The 17,523-nt window shown below is 41.0% G+C and overlaps 1 protein-coding gene across 3 annotated transcripts in view; it reads right to left on the bottom strand.

The window, feature by feature from the left end:
- Positions 1-879: 879 nt before the first annotated feature.
- The window catches only part of ZNF398 (zinc finger protein 398), a 35,707-nt gene continuing 19,063 nt past the window's right edge, over positions 880-17,523 (bottom strand). For 2 of the 3 annotated variants that reach the window (XM_078153013.1, XM_020977485.2), the window contains 4 exons: positions 12,502-12,628; positions 11,868-11,981; positions 6,582-6,695; positions 880-5,989 (listed from right to left, as the gene is read on the bottom strand). In XM_078153013.1, the coding sequence (XP_078009139.1) occupies positions 4,830-5,989; positions 6,582-6,695; positions 11,868-11,981; positions 12,502-12,628 (1,515 nt within the window). In that variant the 3' untranslated portion in view covers positions 880-4,829. The remainder of the gene's footprint in view (positions 5,990-6,581; positions 6,696-11,867; positions 11,982-12,501; positions 12,629-17,523) is intronic. The other variant, XR_002322548.2, reaches the window with a different exon arrangement.

Here is a 17,523-nt window from a genome sequence, read left to right on the forward strand (position 1 = left end):
AATCCCCGAAGAGAATCACCAACAGTAAGTTGATTATAATTAACCCAATTATAATGACAATTTTAATTTATTATAATTGACTTGAGCACTTCTATACTTTGACCTTGCACTTACCTGATGCTGTAGAGTTTTCAGAGCATCTTCTGCTTATTATCTCATTTAATAATGTCTATATCCCAAAGCTATTGTGAAGACAAAATGAGAATACATATGAAACTACTTTGAAAACTGGAAAGCTTATGCAGAATCACATAACTCTATCTGGCCTTGGGAATCTCATCCCACTCTGTCATTTTACTGATGAAGCAAAGGGCCAGAAAGGTGGTGATATATACAAAGTCATACAGCTGTTCAGTAGCAGCATGGATAGACTTGACCCCTAATCTTCTGACTCCTTCAGCATTTTTTCCATTATAATCACTAAATCAGTATTTAGGGGATGTTATATAGCCAGTTTTATGCCAGGCATTATGGCAGATACAAAAGACCTGGAAAACCAAGTCCTTGTTCTGGGGGAATTTAGACTGCTGGTATTCCATTTTCCAGATTTTATCAATAGCATGTTTCCCACTCCCCCTCTCCCCCCAATGGAAGAATGGACCTGTGATTTCACATGTTGGGAACTTCTCATGTGGAATCTCCCTCTTCTAATGCATACTGGCAGCTCATTTGTAACATACAGTCTTAGAGAGCTGCCTGGTACTCAGAGAAGTCATGACTTGCCTAGTCACATATCCAATACTTGTCAAAGGCAGGACCTGAACCTAGATCTTCCTGACTCCAAAGACACTTCTGTACTTACTACTTTACACTGTCTTTCTCCCCACTGGTTTGTTCTTTTTTTTTTTTTACCAAAAATAAAAACTCGAAGCATGAAACTTTATCAAAACTCCTATGACTTTATTTAAACTGCTTACTCAACAGTCACTCAGAGCACCCTGGTCCCATTTTTGGTATGCCCCTCTGCTTTTGGCTGGGCACAGATGTTTCCCCCACTTCATGTTTGCATTCTCTGGTGGGAAGTTGGTTTCTCTTTTTGTATTCATGAATCTATCTAGTTCTTTGGGAGGCTCCTTTTAAAACCTCTGCAGCTGACATACACTGTGACATGAAGTATATTTTTGTTTATTTGTGTCCACTGAAAGAAAAACTAGAGTACAGAGTATTGTTTGTGAAGGGACAATCTGAAGGGGTACACATTGCTCTGAGAACACTTTTTACTCTTGCTCATGAAACAGAATTCTCATGTTCAGGTCACAAAAACTGCTAAGACAAAAAATGCTCCTTGCACGAGACACCTATGAGCTAAACAGGCTGCTCTAACCTAGAAATGTGCTCCTGCCTGGGATGGAGCTGAAAAAGAGTGAAGATAGAGCTTTACAGGTAACCCACTATCTCTGCCAGAACCCAGAGGAGACCACAGAATCTTTCCCACTGGCCTCTGAAAGATTCACTTGCTTATTCATTCCCTTAAGGTCATCCTCCAGTACTGCAGACAGACTTCTGGGGTGACTGTTACTGATTCAGTCTCCTCCTCCTGCAGAGGGGGTCTGAGCACAAACCTAGGAGTTATCTTTATACTATATGAAGTGAGTGGGAGTGACAGCCTAGATCTCCTAATCACTGAGGCTCTAAGGATTCCTTTTATTAAGAACAAAATCTTTGATGATGATAAGTCATGGAGGTTCCTGCTGTTACCCCAGGGCCCATAAGGTACCCCCAATGGTCAATAGTGAAGGATAATGACCATTTTTCTTGCTAAGTAACAAACTAATTTACAGGCTGATCATTTACTAATGTTCACCAATTTGCATGTAGATTAACTGTCATCCCACAACAGACGATGAAAATACCCAGCAAAGAGTGAGTCTGTTTATTCTGATCTCCTTAATAAACCAATTGAATTAATTAGTGATATAAGCCAGCACTTGGCAAATGACAATTACAATGGTTCAAAATGGCCAAGGAGATAGACGACATCTGTGTGTAGAGGAAGGGATTTTTTTTTTTTTTGCTTTTTGGTGAGGCAGTTGGGGTTAAGTGACTTGCCCAGGGTCATATAGCTAGTAAGTGTCAAGTGTTTGCGGCCGGATTTGAACTTGGATCCTGAAGGCCGGAGCTCTATCCACTGAGCTACCTAGCTGCCCCAGAGGTATGGACTTTTAACTGAAAGGAGGGTGGGATGGCGAATAGTGGGGACAGGGTAGTATATTTGTTAAACTTCTCTGCCACAAATGAAGCCTACTGAGAGAATCCAGGTGAAACATGGTTGGTTGGATCTAGGGCCTGTGGTTGGGGATCATCTCTTTTGCCTATGAGGGTTTATGACCTTTACATCTTAAAGCACCTTTCCAAACTCCAGTCTAATAGCTTGGTCCTTGTGAGGGACATGAAGGCTCAACGCAGAAATTGCCCCTGAGACACTTTTCTACTTATAAGGTTAGTCCTTTTGTTTACCTAGCATTTTGATTATCCACATTCTGATCTTCAAAAAATAAAACTTTTTTTGTTTAATTGCTGGCCTGGGTCTCTTCACTAGTCAGGGAGTGGGAGAGTGGATGAGATGATCATGAGTCTATGTTAAATTCCCAGTTTGTGTCAGTGTTGAGAGAGCCTGACACCTGCCGTCCTATCGTGGCTTCTTCCTAGAAAATCTGTACATTCTTTTTCATTCAGTACGCTGACTATGCCTCATAGAATCACAGTATCTTAGATCTGGAAGGTCATCTAACAATTTTACAGATAAGGAAACTGAGACAGAGAGGTGATTTTCCCAAAGTCACAAAGCTACTTAATGGCAGAACCCAGATGTCCTAAGCTCTTGTCCAATGCTCTTTCCACTACATATTACATTGCCTTCCTGTTCAAAATGTTCAATATCACAGCTGGTCAAGAAAAATACCTTTTCTCAACCAGGCCACAGGCAGTTGTGCCATTTGGGTTAAGAGATAAGGTTAGAATATGAGGGAAAGACATGCCCTTCTCACTCAAACCATCAAGTAAAGGTGCTGTCATTGAACACCATGGACTAATGTATTCTCTAACTAATGTTAGCAGAGAGTACTTGGCGAGAGAGGCTGTTAGCCTTCCTCCTGCCTGATGCTAATAGCCCCTCCTGCTAATGTGCAGGGCTGCAGCTTCTGTATGAGAATACTACTCATATCTTCTGTAGGTTCTCAATTTTTAAGAAAGTACATACAACTTTAACAGATGTGGGTCAAGCTTCAGCCAGAAGTCTCTCCACCTTGACTCTGCTGTCCTATTCAAGTCTGCCTACATAAGAGGCTGAACAATAATAAAACAGGTTTTCTGGAAGGAAGGAGAACATGCTGCCAGACAATCACATTCTTCTGCATTTCTGTACAGCTCTTACTCCAGGTCTTACTTGTTCCTCATACCAGCTGTCTAAGATGAACTGGACAGGGACTGCTCTTATTTTACAGAAAGGTAAGTTAGGGTCCAGAGAAGGAAGTAACTGGCCCAAACTCAGTGAGGAATACAACCAGGGGGCTCAGCTGCTCCAGATGACTGGGGGACCCATACACAACAACTAATGAACTTATGCACACAACCACCAGTAGCCCTGAGAACATGATATGACAGATAGGTTGTTTATGTACAAGGAAGGGCCAGCTACTGGCTAGGGAGGAAGCTTCTTGATCTTACCACTTTCCCAAGGTAGGGCCAAATAAGGGTAAACATACACTTCTTCTAATGGTTTGAGGCAGCCACATTACCAAAATGGCTTAGTTTCATTGCTTGTGAAACAAACAGTGACAGTCCTCAGCTAGTTTGAAAGCTGAGTTGTAATCTGCTATCTATAGTCACAAGTGTCCAAAATATCAGAAAGATAAAAGCCAGCTTATTATTTCTATAAAGACATAGAAAAATGTATACATTAGATGTAGTCACATTTAAAGTTGATGGCCTAGCCACAAATCTTGGGCTATGCCCTTGGAGACATGGCCTGTCATTTACTCCAATGAATCCTGTTTTTCAGATTTTCGGGGTCAGGGACTGTGTGTGTAGGCTGAGAATGCTAATATCCAGGAATTTTAAATTTCAGTAAAATCCTGACTACTAGAGAGGGAAGACTGTAAACCAAGCCAATGAGAAGTTCAAAACCAACCAATTCTCCTTAAGGAGATTCCAACCTACAAAATTCAGATTGCTTACCCTGGGCTGATTGAATAGTTAAAGAAAATCACACTGATTAAATCCAAGAAATCTTATAGCAGGCCAAGTCTTGAGTTGATATGGATGAAGAAAAGGAATCTCCATCATGCTGGGTCTATTTCAGGGAAGATAAGCAGGAGTGCAAGTACGTGGGTCTAAGCTGGAACCAGGAGGAAAGAGCATCAGTCCCCATCTGGCAGCTCTGTGCCCAGCTCTCCCCTTCTCACAACCACCTCACCCACCCAGGAGTTAGGGAAAAGCCTCAATGTCCTATCAACTTCATAGTATAGGGAAAGTATCAAGTTTTAGAGGTTTTCCCAAGCCACCTGCCCCTCCCCTGAACTTCAACCTACAAATAACTTGGATTATCTGCCAGTGATTTACCAATTTCTTGCTTTCGGCCTCTGCAACATTATCACCTCTTCAGCTCATGTAATTCCTTTATAAGGACAGGGTGGGTGGACTCTTCTCAAGGTCCTCCAAATTTCACAATGTATCTTCATTATTTGCAATATTGTGAAGTTCCAAACAACCAGGTATGTCCCTAGTTAGATGTATGATGCCCAAAATGCACTGAAGAGCCAGTTTAAAATGATCTTGGGTTCCCTGTCTTTGGGATTCTCCACTTACTGGATAAACAAGAGATGAAGGATTTACAAAACACTCCCTCCACCCCCCTCTCCATACCAGTGGTTGGTTTCTAGGCCATCAGCTCCAATCCCTAGGCCTGTGGGCTCAAGCCCTGGTAGGAGGAGGCCAGGGGGATCTGGCGGCTGCCCTGGTACATCTCCATCACCACTACAACTTCCATCCTGGCCTGCTCGCAAATGATCCTTAAGCGTCTGTTTGTAGCGGAAGCTCTTGCCACAGCAGGGACAAGGGTAGGGCCTCTCACCTGTGTGGATGCGCTGGTGCTTCATCAGGTGGTGCTTACGAATGAAGCTTTTGCCACAGTGGGCACAGTGGAAGGGACGCTCGCCTGTGTGCAACCGTTGGTGATTCAGCAGGTGCTCCTTACGCATGAAGCTCTTGCCACAGTCACCACATTGGTAGGGCCGCTCACCTGTGTGGATCATTTGGTGGCGGATCAGTGCTGAGTGGCCATTGAAGTCGATGCCACACTGTGGGCAGGAGAAGGGGCGCTCCTGGGCATGGCCCCGCTGGTGCAGCAGAAGACTAATCTTTAGGCTGAAGCTCCGACCACACTGCGCACAGCGAAATGGGCGCTCCCCAGAGTGGCCACGTCGGTGGCTGGTGAGCCGAGACTGGTCAGTAAAACGCTTGGGGCATTCTGGACATGGAAAGGGCCGGTCACCACTGTGGACTCGCAGGTGGTATGTAAGTCGAGAGGGGTGCACAAAACTCTTGGAGCAATGTGGGCAGGTATGGGCCCGCTCAGTTGTGTGCACTCGGGCATGATTGCTGAGGTTGGCCTGTTGGGCAAAGCGCTTAGGACACTGGGCACACGCAAAGGGACGCTCACCAGCATGACTACTCTGGTGGTCCATCAGCATTTCCTTCTGATTAAAATTCTTGCCACAACGACGACAAGGGAAGAGTTGCTGTTGTTCCCCTGACTGGGTGGGAAGAGGAAGGTTGGCCATCTGGGTGAAACTAGCCTGTCCCCCCAGGGGGTCAATGGGGTTATTAAGTGGAGGTCCAGAGGGTAGTATGGGTGGAGGATGCTGGCTCTTGAAAGCTGCATCCTGGAAAGCATCTTTTGACACTGCTGGAGGATTGGCAGAGGTAACCTGGGCATCTGAACACAGAGGGCCTCCAGCAAGCCCTTCGGCTTTGATAGCAAGCTCATCATCTGAAAGAGAGGACTAGGGTTGTTATACAACACAGAAACTGCTTTGTTAGCAGTTCTCACCACAAAGTAGCAGCTACATTCTACCTGGTTTTTACAGATTGCTCTGTGCTTTTATTCACTGTGATTGTACAGGGAAGTGATTAGTTCAAAGGAACAGAAACAGTTCAGTGAAGTTCTGAGGTAAGAATCCAGGAATCTAAGGTGTTATCTCTGCATTATGATATTCCCTGGTTTGAGATAGGGGATGGGAAAAAGCAAAGTTTTAAATTAAATTTTCCTAAGACATTGCTTTCATCATGTCACTGCCCTGCTCCACAACTTTCCCTCGCTCCCTTTCACCTAATGATCCAGCCTCATCCCACCATCCTCATCTGCTCTTCCAACTCTTCCCCACCATAAATCTTCTGATCTAATAGGGCTGCTCTCCTTTCTTCACTCCCTCCTTCCCTCCAAACCCCTGTAATGAACCTCATTCACTTCCATGGTTTTCCTAGTGTTCATTTTGCCTTTTTTTTTTTGGGCTCCTGTCAAGACTGAGTTTCTCTACTGCACAATGCAGAAGGCAGGGCTCTGTATCTGCTCTATCACTCACCAGCATAGGTGCCTTTGTAAATGTCACTTTCCTCAGGGTCCTGTGGACCTTCCACCTGAGGGTCGTCTTCTTGTTTAATCCAGGACAGAATGTCTGATGTGGAAATGCCTGGCTCTGTTTGTGGGAAAAGAGAAGCAGAATATTTTCTTTTGAGTTTCTACTAGGGAATGGAACGGAATCTGGAACCAAAAACCAGAATTAAACACACTAATTTAATTTCAAACAACCCAAATAGTCATTTGTAACTAAGCAGTAAACAAAACGCTTGATAAATAAGTCACAGTCTCTGCACTGGAGATGCCCTAAAGTGATTTAACAATGTGTCCTCTATTTCTATTGAACATTTACCTTTAAATTGCTTTTATCTTAATTCTCTTTTCCTCTCACAATTGTGCTATAATGCAGAAAAAGCAAAGACTCTTAATGTAACATAACAAACATAATTTGTTAAGTGTAAAGCACTATGTTATGTATTATGGCTATAAAGATAAAAAATGATACAGTCCCAGGCCTCAAGGATCTTACACTATACTAGGGAAAGACAAGTAAATAAATAAATATGATACAGGATAGAATATGATAAAGAAAAAGGAAAGATAAATACAAAGTGTTGCAAGAGATCACTTTCCAGCGGAAAAAGGCGAGGATAATAGTGGTTAGGAGGAGATGGGAATCATCACAGGCTTCATGGAAGAGGTATCACCTCAGCTAGGCACTAAAGAAAAAGGAGGAATTCTATAAGCAGAGATGGACATCAAGGGAATTCCAAGCATAAGGGATGGCTTACATGGATGGAGACAGGCAGGAGAGAACAAGGAAAGATAAGACAACACGTCTGGTTTAACTAAAATGTATAGTGTGTGAAGGCAGTCAATGTGAAACAAGGTTGGGAAAGCATGTTATGGTCAGATTGTGGAGGGTTTTAAATGCCAGGCTAAGTAAGAAGTTTGTATGTGATTCAAGATATAACATGGAGCCTTTGATAGTTTTTCAGTAGGAGAATAGTGTAATCATACCTATTCATTAGGATGATTGATTTGGTCATTATGTGAAGGATGCATTGGAAAGGTGGGACCTGTAGGTGATTATTATAATTGTCAATGCTAGTGGTGATGAGGATCTACACTAGAGTGGTGGTGGCAGGAATGAAGAGGAGAGGTCCAAAACAAGACATTACTAAGGAAGAATCAACCAGGTCACTTGGTTGGACATAGGATTTGGGAAAGAGGGAACAGTCAAAGATGACCGTGTTTTCCAGCTTGAATGACTGGAAGGATAATGGTTACATCAATGGAATTAGGAAAGTTAAGAGAAAGAGGAAGTTTTGGGGAAATGATGATAATTCAATTTTGATGCTGAACTAAAGGTGCTCAGAAACATTCAGATAGAGAGATCCAGAAGGCAATGTTCAACTAGACATCAGGAGAGAGATTATGAATTGATGTACAAATATGAGTCATTTTATAGAAGTCATAAGTAAAATTATAAGACTGGATGAAATCAGTAAGGGAGATAAAATAAACATACAAGAGAAGATAGCTGAGGACACCAACATTTAGGGGATAGTTGACAGATGAAAAAATGAAGAGTGAGAAAGAGTAGACAGGTAGGAGAAAAACTAGAAAGAACAATGTCATGGAAGTCCAAAGGGAAAAAGAGTATTGAGGGAGTAGTCAACAGTATCAAATGCTGCAGAAGAGTCAAGAAACACGAGGCCTAAGAAAAAGTCACTGGATTTGGAAACTAAGAGTAGGAGTAGAAACCAAACTCCAGAAAACTGTAGAGAGGGTTGGTCTTGAAGAGGAGACAATGATTTTACTTTTTTTCTAGAAATTTCGCAGTGAAAGGGAAGAAAGATATAAGACAACAGTTTGAGGAGGTAGCAGCATCAAGGCAGAGTACTTTTTTTTTTTTAGGATAAGGCTGATTTGGGTGAGAGGGAACACATGGTACAGAGCAATGGTGTCAAACTCAAATGGAAAGGGATGTCTGCCAGTTGCATATTGATTTAGAAGACTACAGACTAACATTATCTATGTTGTGACGTATTTTTATTTATTTTGTTAAGCATTTCCCAATTACATTTTAATCTGGTTCCAAAGCTCAAGTCTAACCTCTAGTGTACAGGATAGAAAATAGTCCTCACAGTCAAGATGACCTGGTTTAAAGTGCCACCCTCAACACAAACTAGTTGTGTGACCCTGGGCAAGTCCTTTTTAAGTAAATAGCTTGATTTGTTTTTTTTCTAAATACATTTTTATTGATCTTTTGTTTTTGTATAAATTTTGCCTAAATTTCCCCTTGTATTCCTCTCCTTCCTCCCTCCCCTCTCCCAGGCAGCCATGCCTCATAACAAAGCTCCATATCTGGGGACCCCTCCTCCCATCTTTCCCCTTCTTTGAGGCCAAGTTTGTTCTTTGGAATTTTGCAATATTTGTTTTCTTTTAAAATAAATATATGTATTTTTCATATTACCAAAATTTCCCCTGGAATTCCTCCCACTCCCAGAAAGCAATTTTATATAACAAATAATATTTTTAAAGAAAAAAACCCCCAGTAACTGATCATTATATAGAAAAGGCATGAAAATATGTGCACAGTACCATATTTGTGGACTTCCCACCTCTGTAAAGGAGTAGGGTGAGGGTGTCGTTCAATATCTCTTCTTTACAGACATGCTTGTTTTTTGTAATTTTACAACTTTCACTTTTGATTGTTTTGTGGTTGTTTATTTCATTTACATTATTGTAGTCATCGTGTGTGTGTTGTTTTTTGGGACTCAGCTTACTTCCCTTTGTATTAGTTCATGTTAAGTCTTCCCATATTTCTCTGTATTCATTATATTCATCATTTAATTGTAATATTCCATTACATTCATATACTAAAATTTGTTTAGCCATTTCCCAATTGATGGGCATCTACTTTGCTTCTTTTTGCTTTTTACTAACACAAAAATTGTTGCTATAAATGTTTTGGTGTATATGAAACTTTTCTTTTTGTCAGTAACCTCCTTGGAGTATGTCTAGCAACAGAACTCAGGTTCAAGGGTATGAACATTTTGGTCACTTTTTTTTTTCCATAATTCCAAAAAGCTTTGTAGAATAGTTACACTAATTTACACCTCCACCAACAATGAATCCTGACCAAGCCCTTTAACTAAAATCTCTGTTCTATGAAATTCTCTAAATGGAACCAGAAGGAGCTTATCTGCATTGGTAAAGGAAGTTCTTCAATTCGAGCTCCCTACCTGATGAAGTCAAAGGTCTGGGTAAAAAAAAAAGTGATGAGTATGTTAAAAGCAGAAGAAGGAGCCATTAGGTGGGGAGATACTGAAGATGAGAGGCAATGACAGATGGACTAAGATCTCACAGTAGATGAAAGAGATGGATTCAAGGGCATGAATGGAAGGAGTTGGTTTTGTTGAGAAAGAGACAGCCACGATCCTCTGAGATTAGAGGGGAGAAACAGATGGCTCAGAGAGGCCGAAATGCCCAGAATTACCCTGCTTTACCCTGTTCGAGGTAAAGTCCTAAAGAAGGTCTAGTTCTCTAAAGTCTTCTGCTGACTTCTAGTCCACTGGGAAAAAGCTCTGAACATGGAGCCATCAGACCTGGGTTAGAGACTTGGTTCTGCTACTTATTACCTATATGACCTTGGGTGAACACTTTCCCCTTTGGTTCTCAGCTTCCTCATCTGCTATACAAGGGATTATACTGGCTAACCTTAACAATCCCATCTAGCTTTGAGAGGGGCAAGCTCGGAGTCCCTTAGTCTAGCTCATCTGTAGCTGTGCATACTCAGAGGGAAAATGACTAAACAAAGCCTCACAGTGAGGTTCTGTCTTTACTCTTATCATCAGCAGCACTCTGTTTGGTCAAGTGCTTTTGAGAAGCACAATCCTTTCAAAATGTAATATAGCCTGTCCAAAGGAAAGAGAAAGTTGGGTAAGACCGAGGCCCCACAGGCTATACTGGGAATGGGGTTAGTCTGAAAAGAACAAAGGTTTGCTGTTATAAAGAGGGGAAAGGAGATGGGAAAAAGAAAGAGACAAGGGAATCAAAGAAGACTGAAAGGAGAAAGAAAAGACATTAAATGAGGTAAGAGATAGATAAAAAACTGTGAAAACCTAAGGGATTAATTAACACTGTTGATTTTGCTCAATCACTAAAGTGAGAACCTCAAAGTTAGGAGACCACAAGAAGATTCTGTTAATAGTTCTTCTTGCCTTGGTGTCAACCTTGACCCCTCATTCTCACTCACCCATACATCATTTCTACCTCTAAAATATCTCTTGAATTCATTTCCTTCTATTTACAAAGCCATCACCCTAGTTTAGGTCCTCATTACTTGCCTAGGGTATCAAACAGCTTCTATAATTGATCTAGGTCTCAAATTTCTCTCCACTCAGATCCATTCTTCATGAAAGTGCCAACGTCATTGTCCTAAAGCATAGATCTAACCATGGCCATAACTTACTCAATAAATCCCAGGGACTCCCCATTACCTCTAAGATCAAATATAAAATCCTACAGCATTTAAAGCCCTTCAAAATGTGGACCTCACTTATCTTTCCTGCCAGCCTTATAGTATGCCAGCAGCTCTGCCCCCCCACTGCCCCTGCCACCCCTCTTCCCTACCATGACACAATATTCTAACCAAAATGGCCTTTTTGCTATTTGTCATAAATGACATATAATCAGCTATTTCCACACCTGGAATGTATGTCTTCTTCATTTCTGCCTCATAGAATTCCTATTTTCCTTTAAGGGGCAGCTCAAGTACCATCTTTTACATGAAGTCTGCTCAGCTGCTAACACCTCTCCTTGCCACCACATTACCTTTTATCTATTCTGCACATATCTAGATATGCACATGCTGACTCCTCTGGTTATATTATAAGCTCCACAAGGACAGAGGTCGTTTCATCTTTCCATTTGTATTTCCAGTACCTACTCAGGTATCTGGCACATAGTAGGTATAATGCCCACTGATTGAATGATTAATGAAAGATAGAAGGGGCAGCTCGATGGTGCAGTTGATAGAGCAGCAGACCTGGATTCAGGTTCAAATCCAGCCTCAGACACATAACACTAGCTTTGTAACCCTGGCCAAATCACTTAACCCCACTGCCTAGCCAAAAAGATAGAACAACTTTGTAACCAAAGTCAGTGACAAAACTGAAATTAGAAATCATTAATATCTTTAACTGCTAGGCTGTCATCAAATCCTAGGAGTGTAAGACAGCCTGGGGTAGTGAAAAAATGTGATGTGATCTTTTCTACTCACCATCGCTGGGCTCTGCAGTCATCTCACTCTCATCTGGTCTCACTTGGTTCTCTGTATTCTGTTGTGACTCTGGTTGAGTTTGGGACAAAACTTCAGGTTGTGTCATGGCATAGTCTAGAGAACAAAGGGGAGAGAAAAGAAAGTAAAAGTAAATGGGGATGAAGATGGCATTAATTCTAAGCTGAAGGCATATGGGCCCATGTAACTAGAGACTCCTTATATAGTCCTTATCCCTACTACACCTATAAATTAATCAGCTCTTTTCCAAAATGTATCCTAACTTCACTGGGTAGGGGTAAGTGGCAGCAGTAGCTTCTGGAGAGAACAGTGTCTTGGACAACCACTGCAGCTGTCATATTTACCCCATGCAGTTTCAAATTTAACCTCTGTCCCTAGATCATGCTCCTATCATCTGATGTTAAGGAGGGAGGGATACACCAAGGGAACCATAGCTTTTATAGTGACTCTATGTGCATGGGAGGAAAAGACTGAGGAGAAGGTACATTTTCTGTGTTTCAGGCCTAGAATCCAGAAGGAGTGAGAATGGGAAGTTAGGAATGGGGCAATGAACAAGACTGCTGAGCTCACTTGAAGCTGTGTACCATTAGTGTGACAGAAGCCAGCTCAGTCTCACCCATTGATATAAGAGACTCATAGTTGCCCTTCATTATGTTCTTGTAAAGTTCCTTCTGCCATTCTTCTAACTTCTCCCATTCTGGCGTAGAAAAGTAGATGGAGACATCATCAAACGTCACTGGCACCTGCAATCAAAAGCATGTGGGGCTCAGCTCTTCCCTCTACCATTTAATTTACTTTACATTTTTGTTAAGAGACTACTGTGGTGATAACACTGTACTAGCTGCTAAGGGGTGATATAAAAGAAAGGTAAGATAGCACTCCTATATTTCAGAAGCTCACAACTGAACTGGTGAGATAAGACATAACTGCACAAAATATAACCATATCTATGACTTAAGTGTCAAAATAAACAATACAGGCAAATACTAAACAAGCAGGAATCAAACTGGATATGAGTGGTAGGGAAACACTTTATGACTGAGCTAATCTTGAGAGCTGGATAGACGGAATTTTGGGTAGGGATAGATGGGGTAATGTTTCATCACTGGTCCCATCACAGTTGATCAGTTTTGAACACAGTGAAGTCTTTCAAAGTTGCTTTTCTTTATAATATTATTGTCCTTGCATAAATTAATCTCCTGGTTCTACTAAGTTCACTTTGTGCCAGTTCATACTCCCCAAGATCCTCTGAATTACACATTTTGTGTATGTGTATTCAACCTTCCTTTGTCCATTTCTGATAAAATATAAGTTTATCAAATAAGATACAGTGCCTTACACAAAGGAGATGCGACCAGAAGTGTTTATTCCTTCCCTTCCTTTTCCTTCATTTGAGGCTCATTCTTACCATCCTTTCCCTCCATGTTTATACGTCCTTTTTCTCATGCACCTCAATTATGAGAAATCATGCTACTTTTCTATCTGTGTTTTTGTTAATGGCAAGTAACAACCGTGTGTGTTTTTAAACTAGAGGGGAGGGCAAAAGAATTGCATGGAGACTTCTTTTACTCTCTGGCTTATTAGGGAGACTGGCTTGTTGCCTTAAAGAATGTAGAAGTACTTCAAGAAGAAAACAAAGAGGAACGAGAAGCAGCAGCAGCAGAAAACCTACTAGGAGTTTGGAAGAATAAGTATGGAGTGACAATTCAATCCAATAAACATTTACCAGTGTAAGGTGCTATGCTAGGTGTTGGAGATCTAAAGACAGCAACCGAGCAGATCCTGCACTCAAGAAGCTCATTTCAACTGAGGGAACACCACATACACACACGTAAATGCCAAGTACATCTGAAGCAATTTCAAGAGGGAGAGGGGAACCACCACTGGGGGGATCTGAAAGACTTCCTGGAGGGACTGGACCCTCAGCTGGGCGTTGGAAGAGCTTCAGGAATCTGAGAGATGGAACTGAGAAAGGAGGACATTCCAAATGTGGAGGAAGCATTTGGCCAACGCCAAATAGAGGAAGATTGATTGCTGTTTGTGGGGAACGGTACTAGTGGGCCAGTTTGATTAGAACAGGATGGGTGAAGGGAAACAATAGGAACGACAGCTACAAAAGTAAGTGGGAACCAGATTATACAGCGGTATAAACCTGCGAGGGTAGAACTGGACCCTTGGAAGAAGTCTGAAGAATGATGATGAGGATACCGATTCTATGAGGAGACGGTCAGAGGAGGAAGAGATGAGTTTGGATGATTCTCTGCTGGTAGGCAATGAGGAAGTTACGCGCTGTCTCATCTTACCGTATCTTTGACATTACAGAGGGGCTGCTTACTAAGACCTATCAGACCTAATCACCAAAAATACCTACCTCTGGTTAATCACCTGGCGATAAATGAGATCCACAAAAGGGACTTCAAAAGCATTGACAGGGATTATAAAATTCTTAGCGAGGAAATGAAGAACTTGGCACCGTGATTAAAGGTAAGCATTTTAGAAATGAAAAGAAGATGTGCGGAGTGAACAACTGGCAAAGATGATGCTGTCCAAGCACAGGATTCAGATTTCTGGATCACAGCTTAAGATGGAGAGATGACTGGCTCTTGGCCAAAGAGGGAATGCATCTAATGCTAGACAGTAAAAATCTGTTCAGGAAGGCTTTAAGTAGAAAATGGGGAGAAAAGAGGAAATTTTCCACATACATCCATTATACCAGAAGCAGAGTAGCATGTTATGATACAGAAAAAATATCAGTGAAAAATACCTGTAATTTATAGGAGATAACATCTACAAGAAGGATTAGTAATAAAACTTAGGGCTTTGGATATTTATATAAAAATACACAAAGTATGGGATAATAAAGTATACTAAAAATTTTAATGCAAGAACATATGTTAATTTTTTATTATAAACAAAATAACAATCAACAAAAATAAACATAAAAAATAAGGTAATGTATATTACCCAAAACCTATTCCCAGAAGGCAGAAACAAATGAACAAATAAGCAAAAAAGTGCTTTTGTTTTTATTCCCTTTGCAAGTGTACCTTAAGTTCTGCCACATTTAGTCATTTTCCCTCCATATTTCTCTGTCTTTTTTAGTGTAAGAGGAGACTGGGCCAATGGGGGCCCAGTTCTTAGTGTATTTACAATAGTCTTTGCTTGCCATAAGTTCAACACAGGAAGGCTTGGTAAGCCTTCTTCCAGACAAGAGTAACTGATGGGATGGTGCTGCATCATGGCGAGTTTTCAAATTTTCTTCTGAGACAGAAAAACTGATGACAGAACTGGAACAGAGTTCACACACAAAATGACAGAATAGCCTCTCTGGTCTTACTGCACTTCTGTCTTCTCTGGTGGCTTTCAAAGGAAGAAAAAAATGTGAGCACCTGAGTTGGGAGGGGAAGAGGCAGTAGCTGCATAATTTCCACACATGGGAATCATGTGTCTTTGAATGCACCAAGCTTGGGTGTGTGTGTGTGAAAGAGAGAAAGAGAGGAAGAGAGAGAGAGAGAGAGAGAGGAGAGAAGAGAGAGAGAGAGAGAGAGAGAGAGAGAGAGAGAGAGAGAGAAAGTAAGTTAGGTTATTCTTTCCCAATCATTGGTAAATGAGTATCTAGAGATGGAATAGACTAGGACTATCACCTTACGAACTCCAAAAGATCAGAAGAGTTTTATCAGAGGTTCCTTCCATAGCCAGAACTGGTAGCAAAGATCATTGAAGCCAGTGGCTGTAGTAGCTGAGTTTAGTGATGGGCTAACTGCAGAGATTGACCTGCTTGACTCAAACCCAGCAGTGAACTGACCTGGCAACAGAGATATTAAATCTTACAAGAAGCTAGCTCAGACTAGTAAGAGAATGACTCATACATTTTAGCAACTCTCAAAAATGAACTTAGTGGGTATTCCATGTAGAAGACTTCTAGGGCCAGGAGATACCCTTCAGTCATATGTGTTCCCTACATGACGTAGGGAATTAACTTTGTGATCTAAGTTTGAGCTCATTCTCCCAAGAAACTAAGGGTGTGCAAAGAAAAGAGTGGGTTTCTCATTTGGGTGAAGATGAATTTTTTAATCTTAGTAAATAATCCCTTTGGAAAAATCTCTTTGATATAAACTGGATAGTCAAAATTGGGGAAAGTATATTAGATGGAGGCTCTGTATAGTGGCAGAAGTTGCAAATACTCAGGATTACCCCTAGAACCCTAAGGGGAGAGACCAAATTCACAAACTGGAGAGAAGCATGTCAAAGAGTATTTGCATGTGGATAAATGAAAGGAGAAAAAAAAAAGTAATAGGATACAAATAAACTACAGATTTAGCCAGCAAGGAGAAAGAAATGGGTAACTGACTCAGGAAACAGCAACGACTGGATGCTTCAGCTATCTGGACACCTGCTGGATCTCTCTCTGCCAAAATGAGAGCAGCTGATAAGTTCCTGACTTGCTTTAATAGTAATTTCATATGAGAGATATATGAAGTAAAAAAGGGAATTTCCATTCTAGAGGAACTAACTGGCAGCAAAGTGAGTGTAACAAGAACTTTAAGAGGAAGCAAATAACTTCATCTTTAAGTCTGTGACAGGGAAGGGAAAGCTGGGTATGGTCTAATGTACATCCTGGATGTAGGAAGCATGGATTTCAAAAAATTCAGGGAAAAAAAAGTAGAATTATGTTCTCATAGCTTTAAATCTGCACGAGAAGAAAGTCCAAAGGAAATGGGATCCTGCTAACAAGGAAATCACTTTTGTAATATACATGTGAATGATTTCAAGGAAGAACTGGTTGGGGGTGGGATGGTGGGAAGATGGGGAGAGGAAAGGAGGAAAAATAGTTATCCAAAGTGATTAATATAGATACACAGGTAATTCACCGACCAACCTAGGTTTTCAAATGGCATGGAAAGAAAATGGAATTGAAGCTAGATAACAGATGAGGAATACAAGAGTGGAACAGTCCTGTAGGAATAATGTCTCAAATGGTAAACCTCCAAACAAAGCTAAGGCTGGGAATGAATGGTAAGGACAACAAAAAGGGCTTCGTTAGTTATGTTGGGGACCATAGGAAGATCACAGAGAGGACAGGATAGATAGAAGAAAAATTTCCTGTTTAACAAGGAAGTAAAACTCATTTGGCAGGATGAGTTCTTGGGATCTGTCGCTTATGACTGCATTGATCTGAGTTCTAAAGTCTTTCAAAATTATATTTCTCTATAATGTGATTATCATGTATAAATCCTGGGTTCTGCTAACTTTACTCTACATCAGTTCAGAGGTCTTCCCAGTTTACTGTGAAACTACCTTGCTATTTCTTATGGCACAATAATATTCTATTACCTTACCAAAATTTGGTAGCCATCAATAGGTGGGTACTACTCTTAGTTTCAGTTTTTGGTTACTATATAAAGAACTACTAGAAATATCCTTGCACACATGAGACCTTTTGTTCTTTTGCTGATCTCTTTGGATCTTTTGGTGATATTGTTGGGTCAAAGGTTTCATAACAGTTATTGGTAACTTTCTGAGCATAATTCCAAATTGCCTTCCATGAGCAATTGGCTGGGCCAATTAAGAAAGAAGATGTATGCCTGTTTTCTCAGAGCCTTTCTATCCGTCATCTTTGCTGATCTAATAGCTGTGA

Source organism: Phascolarctos cinereus, unplaced genomic scaffold, assembly GCF_003287225.1.
Source record: "Phascolarctos cinereus isolate Bilbo 61053 unplaced genomic scaffold, phaCin_HiC Scaffold_1;HRSCAF=81, whole genome shotgun sequence".
NCBI classification, from domain to species: Eukaryota; Metazoa; Chordata; class Mammalia; order Diprotodontia; family Phascolarctidae; genus Phascolarctos; species Phascolarctos cinereus.